Source organism: Sturnira hondurensis, unplaced genomic scaffold (assembly GCF_014824575.4).
Source record: "Sturnira hondurensis isolate 20B ecotype Veracruz unplaced genomic scaffold, ASM1482457v3 Scaffold0016284, whole genome shotgun sequence".
Classification (NCBI taxonomy): domain Eukaryota; kingdom Metazoa; phylum Chordata; class Mammalia; order Chiroptera; family Phyllostomidae; genus Sturnira; species Sturnira hondurensis.
Window position 1 is genome coordinate 782,912 of NW_028088915.1, and position 18,022 is coordinate 800,933.

Here is an 18,022-nt window from a genome sequence, read left to right on the forward strand (position 1 = left end):
AGCTAAGCTGATGTTCTTTTGGCTTAGTTGGCAGACATTTCCAGCGTAACATACCAGTGTGTTTCCTTGGAGTTATACTTTCCAAGGCTGGTACAGTATGGCAGTAACAGCTAAGGATTTTGGACAAACACACCTAGGTTGAAGTATGGATCTACAACTTATTTGTGGTATTAACCTTGAGAAAGTTATTTATTTTACCTCTCTAGCCTCAGTTTTATTATCTGTAAAATGTGTGTTATAATTCGTACATCATAAGGTTTGAGGTTAGATCATGTTTAACATGCTTGGGATTGTTGCCTTATACACAACTGTCATTGGTTCACATTTGCTATCATTATATAACAGTTCTTTTCCTGATCTTTAAGAGGCTTTAGGGCACTTTCTTTCCCCCTGTTGAATCTTTGTCTGAAGTCATAGTCTTTGTGCTTAAAAGAGCCTGTCACTTTTTAAAATACAAAAGATATACATGGATCACTATATGAGAGCTATCTTTAGCTAATCACTACTTTGGTCTGTGACTAAAGAACAAAAATATACTTGCATAACTACTAAAAACAATTATTCCAAGTGGGCAGTAGCTTGTGTGATCTTACATCTGTGTTCTTTATGTCAGGCCTAAGGGTTCAGAAATATGTAAATTATTTTTAACAAGAAAAGATCTGTATTTTTAAAAAATAATTTTCACTAACTTTATTGTGCTGACATTGGTTAATAAGATCATACAGGTTCTAAGAGTACATTTCTATGATACTAGATCTGTATGCTGCACTGGATGCCCACCACCTAAAGCTGAACCATCTCATCCCATATATTAGGTCCCTTCTACCCTCTACGCCTCCCACTGCCTTCCCTCTGGCAACCTCCTTGCTGTCTGTGTCCATGAGTTTCCGTTTCATATCCCACATATGAGTGAAATCATGGTTCTTAGGTTTTCTGACTGACTTACTGAACTTTGCATAATATTCTCAAGGTGGTTCACCAGTACTACTTGCTTCTAGTAAAGGAGCAAGGAGGATAACATATTTGCATTGCTAAATCCTTGAAAAATGCTATCCTAAAATTCTTTGTGTTTGCTACATAATCTTGGGATATGTTTAAAAACCACTGAAAAATGAAGGAGTATTGTTTATCTTCATATTTTTATCTTTCTTAGATGTCAGGCCCTTGAAAGGAAAAATTCTGCAACCCCATCAGAGCTGAATGAAAAGCAAGAGCTTGTTTACAATAACAAAAAGTTAGAGCTACAAGTGGAAAGCATGCAATCAGAAATCAAAATGGAGCAGGCAAAAAGAGAAGATGAAAAGTGAGTATGAGGCAACTAAACGGCAACTTGGTGGAAAGAGGTTGGAACAGATCTTTATACAGATTAGCATTAGGGTTTGAGAATACATTTAAAACTTTTCTCCTTTATTTGAAGGAGTACTAGGAGACTTTTCTAAGTAGGTAAAATTTAAGTTTTATAACAAGATTATGAAAATTACTGGTAATCTTTTGGAAAAATTGTTTTGTTTGAGAGTAAGAAAATGCTTGTAGGTGGTAAATAGTAAAAGTGGAGATGAGATTTTGCTACTTGTGTGTTGAGAAGAATGTTGGGAGGCAAGACTGTAAGAGTCTATGCTATTTTCTCCAAGATTCCATCCTCAATTTCTTTTTTAAACAGGTCCAAATTAGCCATTCTACAGCTGACACACAACAAGCTCCTTGAAGAATACAGTCATGCACTGAAAACAGTTGAAGACCTAAAACGGAGAGAGGTACTCAGAAAAAAATTACTTTGATAGCCTAGTAAGAGACAGAAACTATTAAACATTTTATATGGAAAGTAGTTGTATTAATCTTTAATTACGTCTGGTTTCAAAGGTTGTTTTCAGTTTATAATAGATTTCTTGGCATCTAAGTGCTTATAACTTCGGATGTTCCATGTATGTTTGGGTGTACCTCAGAGATAATTGTGGGTTCAACCAGATCACTGCATTCAAGCTAGTCCCTTGAATTTTTTGGTTTCTAAGGGTATATAAGTCATGTTTATACTATACTGTAATTTATTAAGTGTGCAATAGTATTATGTCTAAAAATGTACATACCTTAATTTAAAAAATAGTTCATTGCTAAAAAATGCTAACCACCATCAGAGCCTTTGGCAAGTTGTAATCTCTTTGCTGATGGAGGGTCTGCAAGCACAATAAAAGCAAAGTGCAATAAAATGAGGTATGTCTGTATAATGTACTTTGTGTACAAAGGTGGTGCTAATGTCCTACACTCAGGGAGTAAACTTGTAGCATTTCTCACAGTGGGTGGGTTTGAAAGAGACGGAAGAGCATGGGCTCCTCCTTGAGTAACGCAGAGTGAGACTGATGGGTGGGGCTGGGGAGGCTGTGTACTGCTTGGAACTCCTACCAGCTTGCCTGCTGCCAGTGAGCCTGAGAGCCTGGATTTACCCACCTGCAACTTCAATTAGGATTAATGCTTAGAATGGTATGATAATTTTTAACACCCTGGATAGACATGGGAGGTGATAAATGTGTTAAGTAACCTGATGGGAGGAATCCTTTCACAATGTACACATGTATCAAATCATCACGTATATCTTACAATTTTATTTGTCAATTTTACCTAATAAAGGTGGAATAAATAAAGGTGACAGAAGCTTTGAATTAGAAGGGGTCTTTGAGTTTATACCCTTATAAATACACTTTTTGTTTTTTATTTATTTTTAATAGATTATTTTTAATTTAAACATTTTTCGTTTCCACTGACTTCACAAAGTAAGAGTAACATGAATGAAAAAGTAGCAATATCAGCAAGTTACAACCTCACTGAGATCAGGGTTAGTTATAATTTTCCTTATTTTAGTGTTTTCTTTTTTTAATTATGTTTAAATTAGAAAATTATTATTTGCAAGCCATAAATTAAATGAATACAACTTTCCAAGTATCATTGCTAATTAACGAAACAGCTTAGAGCCAACCATTAAAAAATTATCTAATATTTACTAAAGTATATTGAATTATTTGAAAACCATTTCTAGAATAAACTTGTCTCTTTCAGTCAGAAAAAGTGGACAAGGTGGTGCTGCAGGAACTAAATGAAAAATTGGAACTGGCAGAGAAGGCGCTGGCTTCCAAGCAGCTTCAGATGGATGACATGAAGCAGACCATCGCCAAGCAGGAGGAGGACCTGGAAACCATGACAGTTCTTAGGGCGCAGGTACTTTTTGAAACATGAGCTGAGTGAAGCCAACCCAACTTATATTCTCAAATGGGAAAGTGATGGTGTTTAAAATATGTTTTTTTATTTTATATTATTTCCATCAGTATGTTTTTTAAATTTTTTGATTGAAGGATATCACATGTGGAAAGTACACCAAACTTTTAAGTGTGTATAGTTCAATGAAGTTACTGTGTCTCATAGTTGGGATATTTCCAGTTTGCAGCATTATGGTTAATGTTACTGTACATGTCTTTTGTACATGTCTCTTTGTTCACCTGTGCCTTCATTTCTGTTGGGTATACACCTAGGAGTGGAATTGTGGGTTCATAAAGTATGCATCTACTGAGTTTTAATAGATAACATCAAACAGTTTTCCACAGTGGTTGTACCAGTTTTTGCTCCCATCAACAGAGTATTCCTACTGTATTATCAGTATTCATACTGGTATTATCAGTAGTTTTACCTTTAAGCATTCTAGTGGGTATACAGTGATATCTCACTTAATTTTCATTTCCTTGATGGCTAATAAGATTGAGTACATTTTCAAAAGTTTTTTTAATATGTTTTATTGATTATGCCATTACAGTTGTCCCATTTCTCCCCCTTCATTCCCCTCCACCCTGCACACCCCCTTCCCCCATTCCCCCCCCTTTAGTTCATGTCCATGTGTCACAAGTTCTTTAGATTCTATATTTCCCATACTATTCTTGCCCTCCCCTTGTCTATTTTCTATCTACCATCTATGCTACTTATTCTCTGTACCTTCTCCCCCTTCTCCTCCTCCCCCCACTCCCCTGTTGCTAACTCTCCATGTGATTTCCATTTCTATGGTTCTGCTCCTGATCTAGCTGTCCTCTTGGTTTGCTTTTGTTTTAGGTGTGGTTGTTAATAACTGAGTTTGCTGTCTTTTCACTGTTGGCATTTTTATATTCTTTTTCTTAGATAAGTCCCTTTAACATTTCATATAATAAGGGCTTGGTGGTGATGAATGCCTTGAACTTGACCTTATCTGAGAAGCACTTTATCTGCCCTTCCATTGTAAATGAAAGGTTTGCTGGATAGAGCAATCTCGGATGTAGGTCCTTGCCTTTCATGACTTGGAATACTTCTTTCCAGCCCCTTCTTCTTGCCTGTAAGGTCTCTTTTGAGAAATCCGCTGACAGTCTGATGGGCACTCCTTTGTAGGAGACTGTCCCCTTATCTCTTGCTGCTTCTAGGATTCTCTCCTTCACTTTAGTCTTGGCTAATGTAATTATGATGTGCCTTGGTGTCTTCCTCCTTGGGTCCAACTTCTTTCGAACTCTCTGAGCTTCCTGGATTTCCTAGAAGTCTATTTCCTTTGCCAGATTGGGGAAGTTCTCTTTTATTATTTGTTCAGATAACTTTTCCACTTGTTGCTGTTCCTCTTCCCCTCTGGTACCCCTATAATCCGGATATTGGAACATTTAAAGATGTCTCGGAGGTTCCCAAACCTCTCCTCATTTTTTTTTGAATTCTTGTTTCTTCATTCTTTTCTGTTTGGTCGTCTTTTTCTTCCTTCTGGTCCACTCGATTGATTTTATTCCCAGTTTCCTTCCCATCACTATTGGTTCCCTGTGCATTTTGATTTGTTTCACTTAGTGTAGCCTTCATTTGTTCCTCTAATTTGTGACTAAAATCAACCAGTTCTGTGAGCATCCTGATCACCAGTGTTTTTGAACTGTGCATCTGATAGGTTGGCTATCTCTTGGTTGCTTAGATGTATTGGCTCTGGGGCTTTGAGCTGTTCTTCTTGAGCCATAATGTTTTGATCTGTTTGCGCCTGTTACGTATGAGTGGCGGAGCCTTAGGTGTTCACCAGAGCGGGGCGACCCAGTCACTGGGTTGTGATGCTGTATGTGGCAGCAGGATCAGAGAGGGGCAATGGCATTTTTTCTGCTCTCTCTCTCTGATTTCAGTCCCCTCTGCTGATTCCCGCAAGCAAATTGGGCCCTTCTATTGCTGGTTCCTGGGTGTGTGGGCTTGTGTACCCTCCAGAACCCTATGGGTCTTGCCAGTGAATGCTTTGTGAGCCTGGGAGCCTGTCCCAGCACCTCAACCCCCAAAAGTTTTTCCAATTGGTACTTTTAGGCTTTATTTCCTGGCGCCGGGGCCCTGGGTTGCATGGTCTGTCTCACTGCTTGCTCCTTTGCCTGGTTTATCTGCGTGCAAATGTGTGACCGCGGTCAGCCAGCCGCCTTGTGTCCTCACTGGGTCTGCCTGTCGCTACCCCGCACCTGGGATATGCCAACCGCCACCTGTGTGCCTGGGTTGGTCCGGGTGCTTTTTCCTGTGCGACCCCGCTCTGCCAGCCACCGACTCTGCCCCTCTTACTGGTCTGGATGAATGGTGCGTTGTTGTCAGACTTCGGTACAGTTCAGTTTTCTCTCTGTTCTGGTTGCATTCTGGTTTCTAAATCTTTGTTGTTCATAAACTTGGTTGTGCAAGGAGGTACAGTGTTTCCACCTACGCCTCCATCTTGGCTGGAAGTCTCCATTTTCAAATGTTTAGTGGCCATCCAGGTATCCCTTTCTGATGTGCCCAATCAGGTCCTTGCCCATTTTTCTTCTGGTTTGCTGGTTTTTCCTTAATTTTCATATTCATTGCAAGTTTTTTCACTCTATGATTTGCTTTTTCACTCTTATAACAGTGTCTTTTGATGAACAAAGTTAATTTGTTATAGTCTAATTTATCAGTTTTTTTCATTTATAATGGGTACTTTTTGTGGCCTGTTTAAAAAATTCACTACCTCAAGGCCATAGAGATATTCCTCTCTATTATCTTCTAAAAGTTTTATTGTTCTGCCTTTTACATTAAGATCTAGAAACGATCTGGAATTAGCTTTCTCATGTGGAGATAAGGGTGAAGGTTAGTGTTTTTTCCTATATGAATATTCTATTGACTTGGCACTATTTTAAAAAGGGCATCTTTTTAAAATGCTGCCCTCTTTGTCATATACTGTGTCCATGTACTCATGGGTCTATTTCTGGACTCTACAGTATTCCACAGGGCTATTTATATGTCCTTGCTCTGGTACCATACTGTCTCAACTTATTATAAAGCATCAAAAGTGTTAAATTCTGGTAGAATAAGTCTTTCTGCCTCATTGGTATTCTTCAAGAAGACTTTAGGTTTTCCTTCCCTTTTTCATTTTCATAAAAAATTTCAAAACCACTTGAGATTTTCCACATACAGAAAAGCTTACTGGGATTTTGATTGGAATTATATTAAATATAGATCAATTTGGATATAACTGACATCTTTACAACACTGATTCTTCCAGGCCATGAATACAGCTTATCTTCCTAAACTCAGTAACATTTTTAATCTTCTTAGTAGATATTTTGTTATTTTATTAGATTATTCCTAGGTATTTTATATTTTAATGATACTATTATAAATAGCATGTTTTAAAAACTTCATTTTCTAAGGATTGCTGTTATATAGAAACAATTCAGGACAATTGATTTTCATATATTGACTTTATATGCAGCAAACTTGCTCAACTCGCATTTTAATTCTAATATTTTCTGAATTCTTTTGGACTTCGTACCTTAATTATATGACTTGAATAGTAGCAGATTGGCCCCCCTCCTATGCTTTCCAGTCTTTTTGCTTTTTGTTTCTTTTTCTTGGCTTTTGCACTGGCTGGGACCCCAGTATAATTATATAACTGTGGGGATGGCAGACAGTCTTGCCTTGCTCTCAGTCTCAGAGGCTGTGCGTTCAACATTTCACTATTAAGTGTGTGATGTTTGCTATAGGCTTTTTGTAGCTATCACTTACCAAACATACAAAATTTTCTTCTATCCTTGTTTGCCAAAAAGTTTTATTTTGAGTAAATGTTGAATTTTATTTAAGAAAAAATATTTTCTTTATATAATGATATAACTAGGTAATTATATACTTTTCTCCCTTTAATCTAGTGTGGTAAGTTACACTGATTTCTCAAATATTAAACAAACTGCATTTTTTGAATTACCCTCTGTATGTATTCCCAAATTTGGTTTGCTCCTATTTTGCTTAGGACTTTTTAATCTATATTTTTAAGTAAGATTGGCCTAGAGTTTTTCTTTTGCTAGTATACTTGTCAGGTTTGGACATAAGGGTTATGTTGGCTTCATAAAATCAAGTTAAGATACATTTCTTCTTTTATTGTTCTCCGGAAGAATTTGTGTACAGGTGGCTTATTGTGACTGTTTTGTCCTGCTCTGGTTACTGGTGGGTAGAGGACTTGGAGAAGAGTTTATGAGTGAGAATACATCCTGCCTGAGATTTAAAAATCACAAAAAAGGGGGGAACCCTTCTTTCTTCCTAAGTAACTGGAATCTCAGAGGTGGTTTTTTTTAGGATGATTAGGTACTAAAATAATTTTATTTTTGAATTATATAAATAATACTACTCATTATAAAATAGAAGTTTTAGACTATAGAAAAATGTATAAAGTAGAGAGTAGAAATCCAACTTCCCCCAATTCCATTTTGGTAAATGTATAAGTTCCTTTTTTTTTAATTTTGCTTATTTGTTTGCTTAATTAAAATAGGATCACACTATACCTTTTTTTTGGCCTACAACATTTTTATTCATGATATATCTTGGACATATCTCCTTGTTACTACTTAGAGTCATGTTTTTTTTTTGATGGCTGCGTAGTGTTACAAAGTGTGTATTGCCATGATAGATTTAACCAGTCCTCTATTGATGGACATGTGGGTTGTACCAATATTTTTGCTATTATCAATAATACTGAACTGAACATTCTTATATGTCTTTGTGCACTTATGGAATCTAGTCAAATATACAAATGGAATGGTTGGGTCCATTGGATATTCCTGTTTTTAAAAGAAGTATTACCAAGTTATCTTCCGAAAATGCACAATCAAAATTATTCCCTCACCAGAAGTAGATGAGCAATCCTATTTCCCCACATGCTTGTGTCATTCTTTAAAATGTTTCCCAACCTGATAAACATTACTTTTACCAATGTTAACAGTTTATTATTCCCTATATATCATTACCAGCTGCCCAAAGTGGCTGTCCCAGTGAAATATGGAAGTGGTTGAACAGACTGAGGGCTTTAATGTTATTGCTCCAGGAACAAGATCTCAACCGGAGCTCTTCATAGCGTTTCCCTTGTGTGGGCACCTCATGATACTGTTGTCACGCACTTCTGTCACATTCTGAACACAGACATTTGTTTTGACAAATATTCTTGTTCATTCCACGAGTCTTTTTGAGCACCTATAATGTGTCAGGCACTGTTCTCACTGTTGGGGATGCAGGAGTGGACGAAACAAAGATCTAGTTCTTCCTGGCTCAAAACCTGAGTTTTGAGGCTCTAACCTGAGTTTAGGTCTGACCCAAAAAAGCCCATGATCCATCAATGATACCATAGAATTTTAGATTACTTGCAAATGGCAGGAGCTCCCTTACAAAGATCTCTTTATTATATGCCTTCTTTTTGTAACTATAATTCTGATAGAATATTTAAAATTTTGTTAATTTTCCTTTAAAAGCAATGGATTAAAATTTATATCCTAGAACCTCTAAATTTGAAGAGAAAAAAAAACTAATTTTAAATATAGCAAGTTAAAAACTGGTGTAAAATAGTGCCCAATTCACTAGTTTATGTTTACTTTGTAATTTTATAACTGAAGAAATTGCTGTCATGGCATAATATTTATCTATTTCTAGGTAATAAATTACTCTCCAAACTTAGCGGCTAAAACAACAAGCAGTTGTTATCTCACACACTTTCTATGGGCCAGCAATCCAGGAGCAGCTCGGCAGGGTGATTCTGGCTCAGGGTTTCTTATAAGGCTGCACTCAATAAGGAAGATCCGTTTCCAAGATCGTTCACTCACATGGCTGTGGGTAGGAGGCCTCAGTTCCTCACCCCATGGGCCTCTCCATATGGCTGCTTCACGACAAGGCAGCCAGCTCCCTCCTAGAGCAAGTGATCCAGGAGAGAACTAGGCAGAAGCCATAGTGTCTGTTATGACCGAGTCTCAGAAGCCCCACACCATCATTCCTACAGTATCCTAATGGTCACAGAGATCGGCCCTATTCATTGTGGGAGGGGAACACATGAGGTTTTGAATACCGAGAGGTGAGGATCACTGGCACCATCTTGAAGGCTGGCTACCACTGTGGGAAGTGATGTGGTAGATGGAAGAGTCCATGATATATGTGTTTCAGTCTGGGTTCAAATGCTGGTTTGACTTCTTAGCTAATTTCCCCAAGATTAAGAGCTATTATATTTGTAATCTGAAATGAACAAAGCAATTCTACATTCCCAGGGTTTTTTTTTTTATTTATCTTTAGAGGGGAAGGGAAGGAGAGAGGGAGAGAAATACCAATGTATGGTTGCCTCTCATGCGTCCCTTGCTGGGAACTGGCCTGCAACCCAGGCATGTGCCCTGACTGGGAATCAAACCATGATCCTCTGGTTTGCAGTCCTGTGCTCAAGCCACTGAGCTACACCAGCCAGGGCCAGTCCCAGGATTTTTGACAAGGTGAAATAAGTATAGGGCTTCACACATGTTTAATAGCATCTGTTCATTATTATTTTAAATTTAACTTAAGGCCAGCTTTTATAAATATACCTGACAGACTAAATAAACCATTTACTATATTAAGCTAATCTTGAATATTATTTTTTAAAAAGAGACCAGAGAATTTTACTGAGTTGATGAACCACACAGTATTTAAACCACTTATGTCAGTTGAATTATTGGGTTCTAATTGTTGAAAACACACACACATACACAACTTGTGTCTTCTACTTGAAAGTAGTTGGGACATCATGGTCACAGTACTGGTTTCCAGCAGGAACATGTATTTGTCATTTAGAAGGCATATCACAGGCTGCAGCACTGCCTCTTCACTTGAACAGGTGAGCTGTTGAGAATCCACTCATCTAGGTAGTAACTGCTGTCTCTTTCTTCCTCTAACAGATGGAGGTTTACTGTTCGGACTTTCATGCTGAAAGAGCAGCAAGAGAGAAGATTCATGAAGAAAAGGAGCAGCTTGCATTGCAGCTGGCAATTTTGCTGAAAGACAATAATGTTTTTGAAGATGGAGGCAGGTAAAGTGAGGGGAAGACTTAGAACACATTTTAGCCTGGGACCTGTCAAAGATGGTTCCTAATTTGAGCTATAAGAATCACTGGGTACATATTTCTTGAGTGGGTTCATATGTTTAGTGTGACTTATGAGACGTGGCAGTGTTTTGTGGAAACCTGATCAAGTTTTTTGCCTTTAGATTATCTGTAAAAACATGACATTGAGTTTCAAAGTCGTATCTTGCTATTATCATGAATGAAACGGTCCTAACATTTTTTTAAAAGATTTTATTTATTTTTAGAGGGAGGAAGAAAGGGAGAAAGAGAGGAGAGAAACATTGATGTGTGAGAGATGTTATCAATCAGGTTGCTTCTTGCACACCCCCAACTTGGGACCTGGCCTGCAACCCAGGCATGTGCCCTGACTGGAAATTGAACTGGTGACCTTTTGGTTCGCAGGTCAGCGCTCAATCCACTAGCCATATCAGCCAGGGCACAGTCCTAACTTTTTAAATAATTCTATAGCATTTTATATCTTAAAAGCAAATACTGCTCAAATTACTTCTGTCCTTTAAATTTTCATTTTGAAAAACATTTAAAAGATATGGAAATACAAAAACAGAGATTAAAATATACACAAATCTGTACCCCCTTCAAAAATGACAGCTACTAACATTTCTTCTATTAATATTTGCTTCAAGTATATTTGATTAAAAGAAAAAAGGAGCCCTGGCTGGGTGGCTTGATGAATTGAGTGTTGGCCTGTGAACTGAAAGGTTGCTGGTTCATTTCCCAGTCAGGGCATATGCCTGGGTTGCAGGCCAAGTCCCCAGTTGGGGGCAAGTGAGAGGCAACTGATTGATGTATCTCTCATGCATGATCAATGTTTCTTTCCCTCTCTCTAAAAATAAATAAATAAATAAATATCTTTTTTAACAAAGGGAGCTGTAGACAAAGTTGAAGTCTTTTTTGTTCCCCATCCTTCATTATATTCCTCTCTTCCCTTCTCCATACTGCCTGGAATTTGGGTAGCATCCCCATCTGTTGTATATTTTTATATAATACCAAAAAATAAGATAATATTAATTTCTCTGTGCTTAAGCTACAAAATGATCACTACAAATACCGTTTTGCAACTTGCTTTATATAACATTGTGATTTTTGAACTGGGTATATATATGTGCAGAGTGTCTCTTTAGAAATATGTTAAATTTTTTCTAATCCATTCCCCTATCAGTTGACAGTTTAGTTACTTCACAACTGATTTTTTAAAAAGTCTTAAGTATTGTTTGCTTTTACAACATTGTGTCCTACTAACAATAATATTTACAATCAAGTCAGTCTTAAGTTCTAGTTTCTATGCACATTGGCGTTGTAGTTCAATGCTTTTTTTCTTCTCATATTCCGCTGAATGTGTGCTTAATGTTGTCATATTTAAGGGTCTTAGAACATCACATAGAGTGTTGCTTTTCATTCCAGTAGGCAGTCCTTGATGGAAATGCAGAGCCGTCATGGGGCCAGAACCAGTGACCCCGACCAGCAGGATTACCTTGTTCAAAGAGGTGAGTTACATGTGATTCTAGGCTTTCAGAATTCCTGGGAATAACTATCCTTGAGAAAGATGCTTGAAAAAAATTCCACTACATCCTATATAATAGATTTCAAATTAAGCTACCAAAAATGTTGTACCCATCAGTCTTATTTCCACAGTACCCCAATCTCCATGCACTACCTACTAAATCCAGACCAGACACTTCATGCTGACAGTTAAGGCCTGGCAGAGTCAAACGTTTAAGCTTTCGCTCACTCTATTTCCCTATAGCAATTAGCCAACTGAATCACCCCTTGTTCTTTCAACTTGCCTGCCCTAAGCTTGTGTACCTACATATACTTGTCCTTCATGTAGATGCCTTCCTTCACTCATATCCTTGTCTTCCTCCAGTCTCTTTCCAGTAAACTCTTATTCCATCTTTAGAACCCATTTCAAATACCATCTCTATGATACTGGCAAAATGTGACCTCTCTCTCCTGATTCATTTTAGTACTTACCTGCTATTTATTATATATTTTTTAGATTTTATTTATTTATCTTTAGAGGGGAAGGGAAGGAGAGAGGGAGAGAAATATCAATGTATGGTTGCCTCTGGTGAGTCCCCCACTGGGGACCTGGCCTGCAGCCCAGGCATGTGCCCTGGCTGGGAATGGAACTGTGATCCTTTTGTTCGCAGGCCTGCGCTCAATCCACTGAGCCACATCAGCCAAGAGCCTATTATAATTATTTATATGTTCTAAATATACACTTAAGTCTCTTTTAAATAAGCTCCCTCAGCCCTGGCTGGTGTAGCTCAGTAGATTGAGCACGGGCCTGTGAAGGAAAGGGTCACCAGTTCAATTTCCAGTCAGGGCATGTGCCTGGGTTGCAGGCCAGGTCCCCAGTAGGGGACACATGAGAGGCAACCACACACTGATGTTTCTCTCCCACTTTCCTTCCTCCTTTCCTTCCTCTCTCTCTAAAAATAAACAAATAAAATATTTTTTTAAAAGTTTAAAAAAAATAAGTTCCCTCAGAGCTTGTATCTTCACCCACTACCTGGTGCTATGCACATAAATAATGTTATCGTTTATTGAGAGTTTACTATGCATGTAAACTGCCACTGTGCTGATCACTTCACATTTTTTCACGCAATTCTCACAAAATTCTATCAGATATATATTATCACTCTCTTACACAAGACAAGGTTATATTACTTAGGATCACAATGCAAATTAGGGGCAGAACCAGACATGGAACCCAAGGCTGTCTGACCTTAACCACTACACAGTACTTCATGGAGTAGACTGGCATTTAATTATGTACCACATCCAGGTTTTAATTTCTTGGGTGAAATTGATCATGACACTTATTACATGGTTTTAATACACTAGTAGTAATGGTCTGTAACTTGTAATAATTCACTGCCTTAACAGTACTGAAAGGGAAGTCTTATCCTTGATTCTATTATGAAAAAAAAACGTATAAAAAAAAACCTTCAAAGCACCAAAGACTGACATGATAAGAAGAAAGTTAATAGCAATGCCAGTTAGACAATTCTGGGTTTAGTATGCCATGCTAAGTTTCACATAAAACTGGTTCTTTAATATATATATATGTTTAGTGCTGGACTAGTCTAAGTCCCTTCCATAAACCAACTGACTATTGAAATGGAACTACATCACAAAGTTATCACAGCAAGGAAGTAATATTAGTATATATAGTTAACTATTAAATCTTGGGGAAATTTCTTTGAGTATCCCTTTTACCTTCCGTCTCCTCCTCGTTTTTACCCCCACCCCCACCACCAAAGTTCTTTTACAGAAAAAAATAGGCTGAAGCCAATATCAGAGGTAGTAAGTCAGGGTACGAGTAAACATAGTATGCATGGGACACATGCAGAGGTAGCAACCTGTGAACTGACATAAATAATAGCCTCATGCATTTTTTAGCTTCAGTGGTTGAAGCTGTGTTCTTCTCTGAAAGTTGCATTTACCCACTTGAGCACTGCTATGCATTTTCTCTAACCTAATTTTAAATATCCTAGGACACCCATGTACTGCATATTTAGAAGTACTTACACAGTTGTCTTGAGTCAAAGAGGGCAATGTCTTGCACCTTCTTAAGGGAAGGTTTTCATTCATCATAACTGTAAGGCAGATGCTTATTTACATTAAAAATAATTGGTCACTCTTTGATTTATAATCTAAAAATCATCATAAAGTGTAAATTTATTCCTGAATTTTTTTGTCTTACACAAAACAATATTCCAGAGACTGTCTTAAGATGTTTTTTAGTTTCCTAACAAAGCTGCCTTAAACAAAAGCCCCTCTCAGTTTATTTTATCACCATCGGCAGCCATCTGAGTGCCTAATTCAGTCTAGGGCATCCAGCTAAGCACAAGGAAACAAATGTGTATAAGTCATGGTCAGATCCATGAGAGCTAATAGTATAGTTGGAGAGACATGATGTGCATGTACAAAGATGAAGTGATAGTCCTGGCTGGCGTGGCTCAGTGGATTGAGTACCAGCCTGCGAACCAAAGCGTTGCCAGTTCGATTCCCAGTCAGACCACATGCCTGGGTTGTGGTCAGGGTCCCCATTGAGGGGCACGTGAGGGGCAGTCACACATTGATGTTTCCCTCTCTTTCTCCCTCCCTTCCCTTTTGTCCAAAAATAAATAAAATCTTTTTTAAAAAAGAGAGATGAAGTGATAATATAACACTTAATATAATCATGAAAACAATGAAAAAATAATAAACAATAAACAATAATTAATAATTAATAGTTAATAATGAAATAATTAACATTATTTGTTAATAATGAAAACAAACTAAGTTCATTTTATAGAGAAGAGCCAGGAGGTAGAGGGAACCCATCATCACAAGTCTTGAGTTTTAACCTAGATCAGGACAAGAGGAAAAGCACAGGTTGATTCAATGAAGTTTAAAATGAAAAGTCAGCAGTCCCTCACAATTGGCTGGTTGTCATCTAGCACAGGGTTTAAACTCACAGGTCAAATCTACCCTGGTTTTGTAAATAAAGTTTTATTGGAACATAGTCATGCCCTTTTGTTGACGTATCATCTATGGATACTTTCATGCAATAGTGGCAGAGTTGAGTAGTTATGAGTAGGCTTTGCAAAGTAGGTTTAGTGTTGTGAGTACTAGAAACACAGAGTTTATTGTTGTATTCTTATTTATTATTTTATTATTTTCCATATGAACAACTATAAACCTACTTTTGCCCCACCCTGTATTTACTCTCTGGCCCTTTACAGAAAAAGTTTACTGACACCTGATATAGAACACGAGACCTTTAAAAAGCTCCCTGCTAGCCCTGGCTGGTGTAGCTCAGTGGATTGAGCGCTGGCCTGCGAACCAAAGCACCGCAGTTCGATTCCCAGTCAGGGCACATGCCTGGGTTGCAGGCCAGTTCCCAGCAGGGGACACACAGGAGGCAACCATACACTGATATCTCCCTCCCTCTCTCTCCTTCCCTTCCCCTCTAAAGATAAATAAATAAAAATCTATATAAAAAAAAAAAGCTCCCTGCTTCAGAAATCATGCCTTGTGATCAATATTTCTATTCTAGGGTGCTTCTAAAATTTGCTGAGCAAAAACTACCTATAATAGTCTCACATGTTATTCAATTCAAATAATATGCTGAGAAGCAAATAACCATGTTAAAGGTTACCTCCATTGTCATCCTCCAAAGAAAACCAAACATTGGGGTGGGAGATTGAATGAAAGTCTGGAGACCTGAGTGGAGACTACAAAACCAAAAATGGTTTGCATTTGTCCAGGTAGATCAGATCAAGGAGATGTTCCAGGAGCCAAGTCATTTCTAGTACTAACCCCAGTTCACACATGTGGGACCTACCTTGGGTCAAGGCTTATTTTGAGCATTCTTTGATTTTGACTTGAACCTTAATCCAACTCTAAAACTAGGTGAAATGACAAGAGGATTCATTCTTCTATTCTTTCTCCTCAGTTACTTTGCCTGGATAATCTTTATTCATTCCTAAGCCTCCTCTCAAATGGAATCAGTCTCACCCAGGGGGCCCATCTTCACAGAGCAGTCCAAGCCAGGTGCCTCTCTCCATCCTCCCACTAAACCACCCTGTGCATGACACAGCCATGGCATGGCACTCCCCTCATGTGCCATGCTGTCACTTTTCTTGTCTGACACTCCCATCATATCTGCATCCCTCTCTTCCTTCTCATAGGGTACTGAAAAACATCTGCTGAATGAATGTGATGTTTGTCTGTTTCTGAGAAGGTACATTCTGATTTAGGATACTACATCTCTACTCTGCTCATCATTTTCTCCACACTCTCTCTTCTTTACCTTATACTTCCATCTATCTCTTTTCTTCTCTCAAATATTCCAGTTTTTATAAGAACATGTATTATCCTGCATCTAGAATTAAAACTGTATTTTCATGTACCTACAACCTAGAATGGAGCCTAAATCCTAAAATAATTGGAAAGTGGGTACTACTTTTGGAGATTTTCTCTGTGTGTGTGTGTTTGTGTGCGTGTGTGTGTAGATTACTTCAGTATAAGACAAAAATGACATGGATTTACCGCCCACTACGTATTAATTACAATGTTTAGCTGACGTTAAAATTAACCATCTGTTATTAAAATCCATCGAACGAGACTGCTTGTAACATGGAAAAAATGGAACAACATTTCATTTATGCTTATTCCCAGGAACTGAGGATAATAACTGGCGGCAACAGCATCAGCAGAATATACCGATTCATTCTTGCCCCAAATGTGGAGAAGTTCTGCCCGACATAGACACATTACAAATTCACGTCATGGACTGCATCATTTAAGTGTTGACATCTCGCCTCCTCCAAACTGTTGTTAAATGTCAGATTCTTTGCCTCCAAAAGTCTTACTTTTGTGTTACTTGTTTTCACTCAAATATTTTGGCTCATTATGTTTGTTTTAGGAGAAAGGAAATCAATATATTTCGTGTAGGACTTTTTTTGTGGATTTCCATAAATTCACAAAATAGAATTCTTAACATACCATTTTTCTGATAATAGATTGATTTTTAAAACCTGTTTTTTATGTGAACACTGACCTGTTCGTGCAGTTAATGATCATGTGACATCATGGGACACAGTGAGTGTAATTAGATGGAAGAAGTATTGCTGAGAAATTTTAGGAACCTTCTAAGGAGGCAGGAATTTAAAGTGACCACAGCTTTCTTCAAAAAAAATGTCTCTGAAGTATTTTTGAAATAAATTATGTTGTTTTTCTTCATCCATTTAAGACAAGCCTATGTGGGGTTGTGTGTATATGTGTACCATTGTAGTTTTATTACAGCCACAGTAATTGTACCAAAGTTATGATATGGCTGTTGGCATACAAACACTGTGAACATTTACTGGATCATGAGGACAAAGAAAAAAATTGTGGAATAGATGAAGTAGATACATTAGGTTCACTGGACTTGATATAACCACAGTGGCAAAGAAGTTATCTTTGTTTTTTCACTTGTGCTGTAGGTATGTGGGCTTGTACAGTAGAAAGTTTATTCATTTCTAAAAGGAACCACTGTTTATTCATTCTCTTCTTAGATCAGGCTATAAGGTCATAATCACAAGAATAGTTATTGCAAAGTAAAATTTTGCTTATAAATCTTTCACATTGTTCATACATTACTTTCTAATTTCATAGGATGCATTTTCTGGATTCAGCTTCATATAAGCTTACTACTTGTTAATTCTATGAATATGAGCAAATCCCTTTACTAGAGATGAATATGTGTTATTTGAATGAGAAATTTTTCTTGCTACAGAGGTGGAAAGATAGGGATGTGCCATATTTCATAAACCTACACTTATTAGTAACACTGGGCCAGCCATAAAAGTAAAGAATGACTTTATGCATCTAGAACCTAAAACATTTAAGAGAAAATTAAAATAACCTCCTTTGTTTGGCTCTGTCATTAGACAAAATTGATTTAATACACACACATATATACACACAAATGGAATCAAACAGGAATCAAAATAGTTAATTATATCTTTACACTGTGAAAATTCAACAGTAACTTAGATTAAAAGACTTTCCTGCCCTGACTGGTGTGGCTCAGTGGATTTAGCATCAGACTGTGAGCCAAAAGATCACCGGTTCAATTCCTGGTCAGGACACATACCTGGATCCTGGGCCAGATCC

At 37.6% G+C, this 18,022-nt stretch overlaps 1 protein-coding gene across 4 annotated transcripts in view; it reads left to right on the forward strand.

The window, feature by feature from the left end:
- OPTN (optineurin) overlaps nt 1-17,246 on the forward strand; it is a 43,130-nt gene extending 25,884 nt beyond the window's left edge. For 3 of the 4 annotated variants that reach the window (XM_037065922.1, XM_037065919.1, XM_037065921.1), the window contains 6 exons: nt 1,154-1,303; nt 1,661-1,754; nt 3,049-3,207; nt 10,185-10,315; nt 11,771-11,853; nt 16,541-17,246. In XM_037065922.1, the coding sequence (XP_036921817.1) occupies nt 1,154-1,303; nt 1,661-1,754; nt 3,049-3,207; nt 10,185-10,315; nt 11,771-11,853; nt 16,541-16,668 (745 nt within the window). In that variant the 3' untranslated portion in view covers nt 16,669-17,246. The remainder of the gene's footprint in view (nt 1-1,153; nt 1,304-1,660; nt 1,755-3,048; nt 3,208-10,184; nt 10,316-11,770; nt 11,854-16,540) is intronic. The other variant, XM_037065920.1, reaches the window with a different exon arrangement.
- Nucleotides 17,247-18,022: the final 776 nt, after the last annotated feature.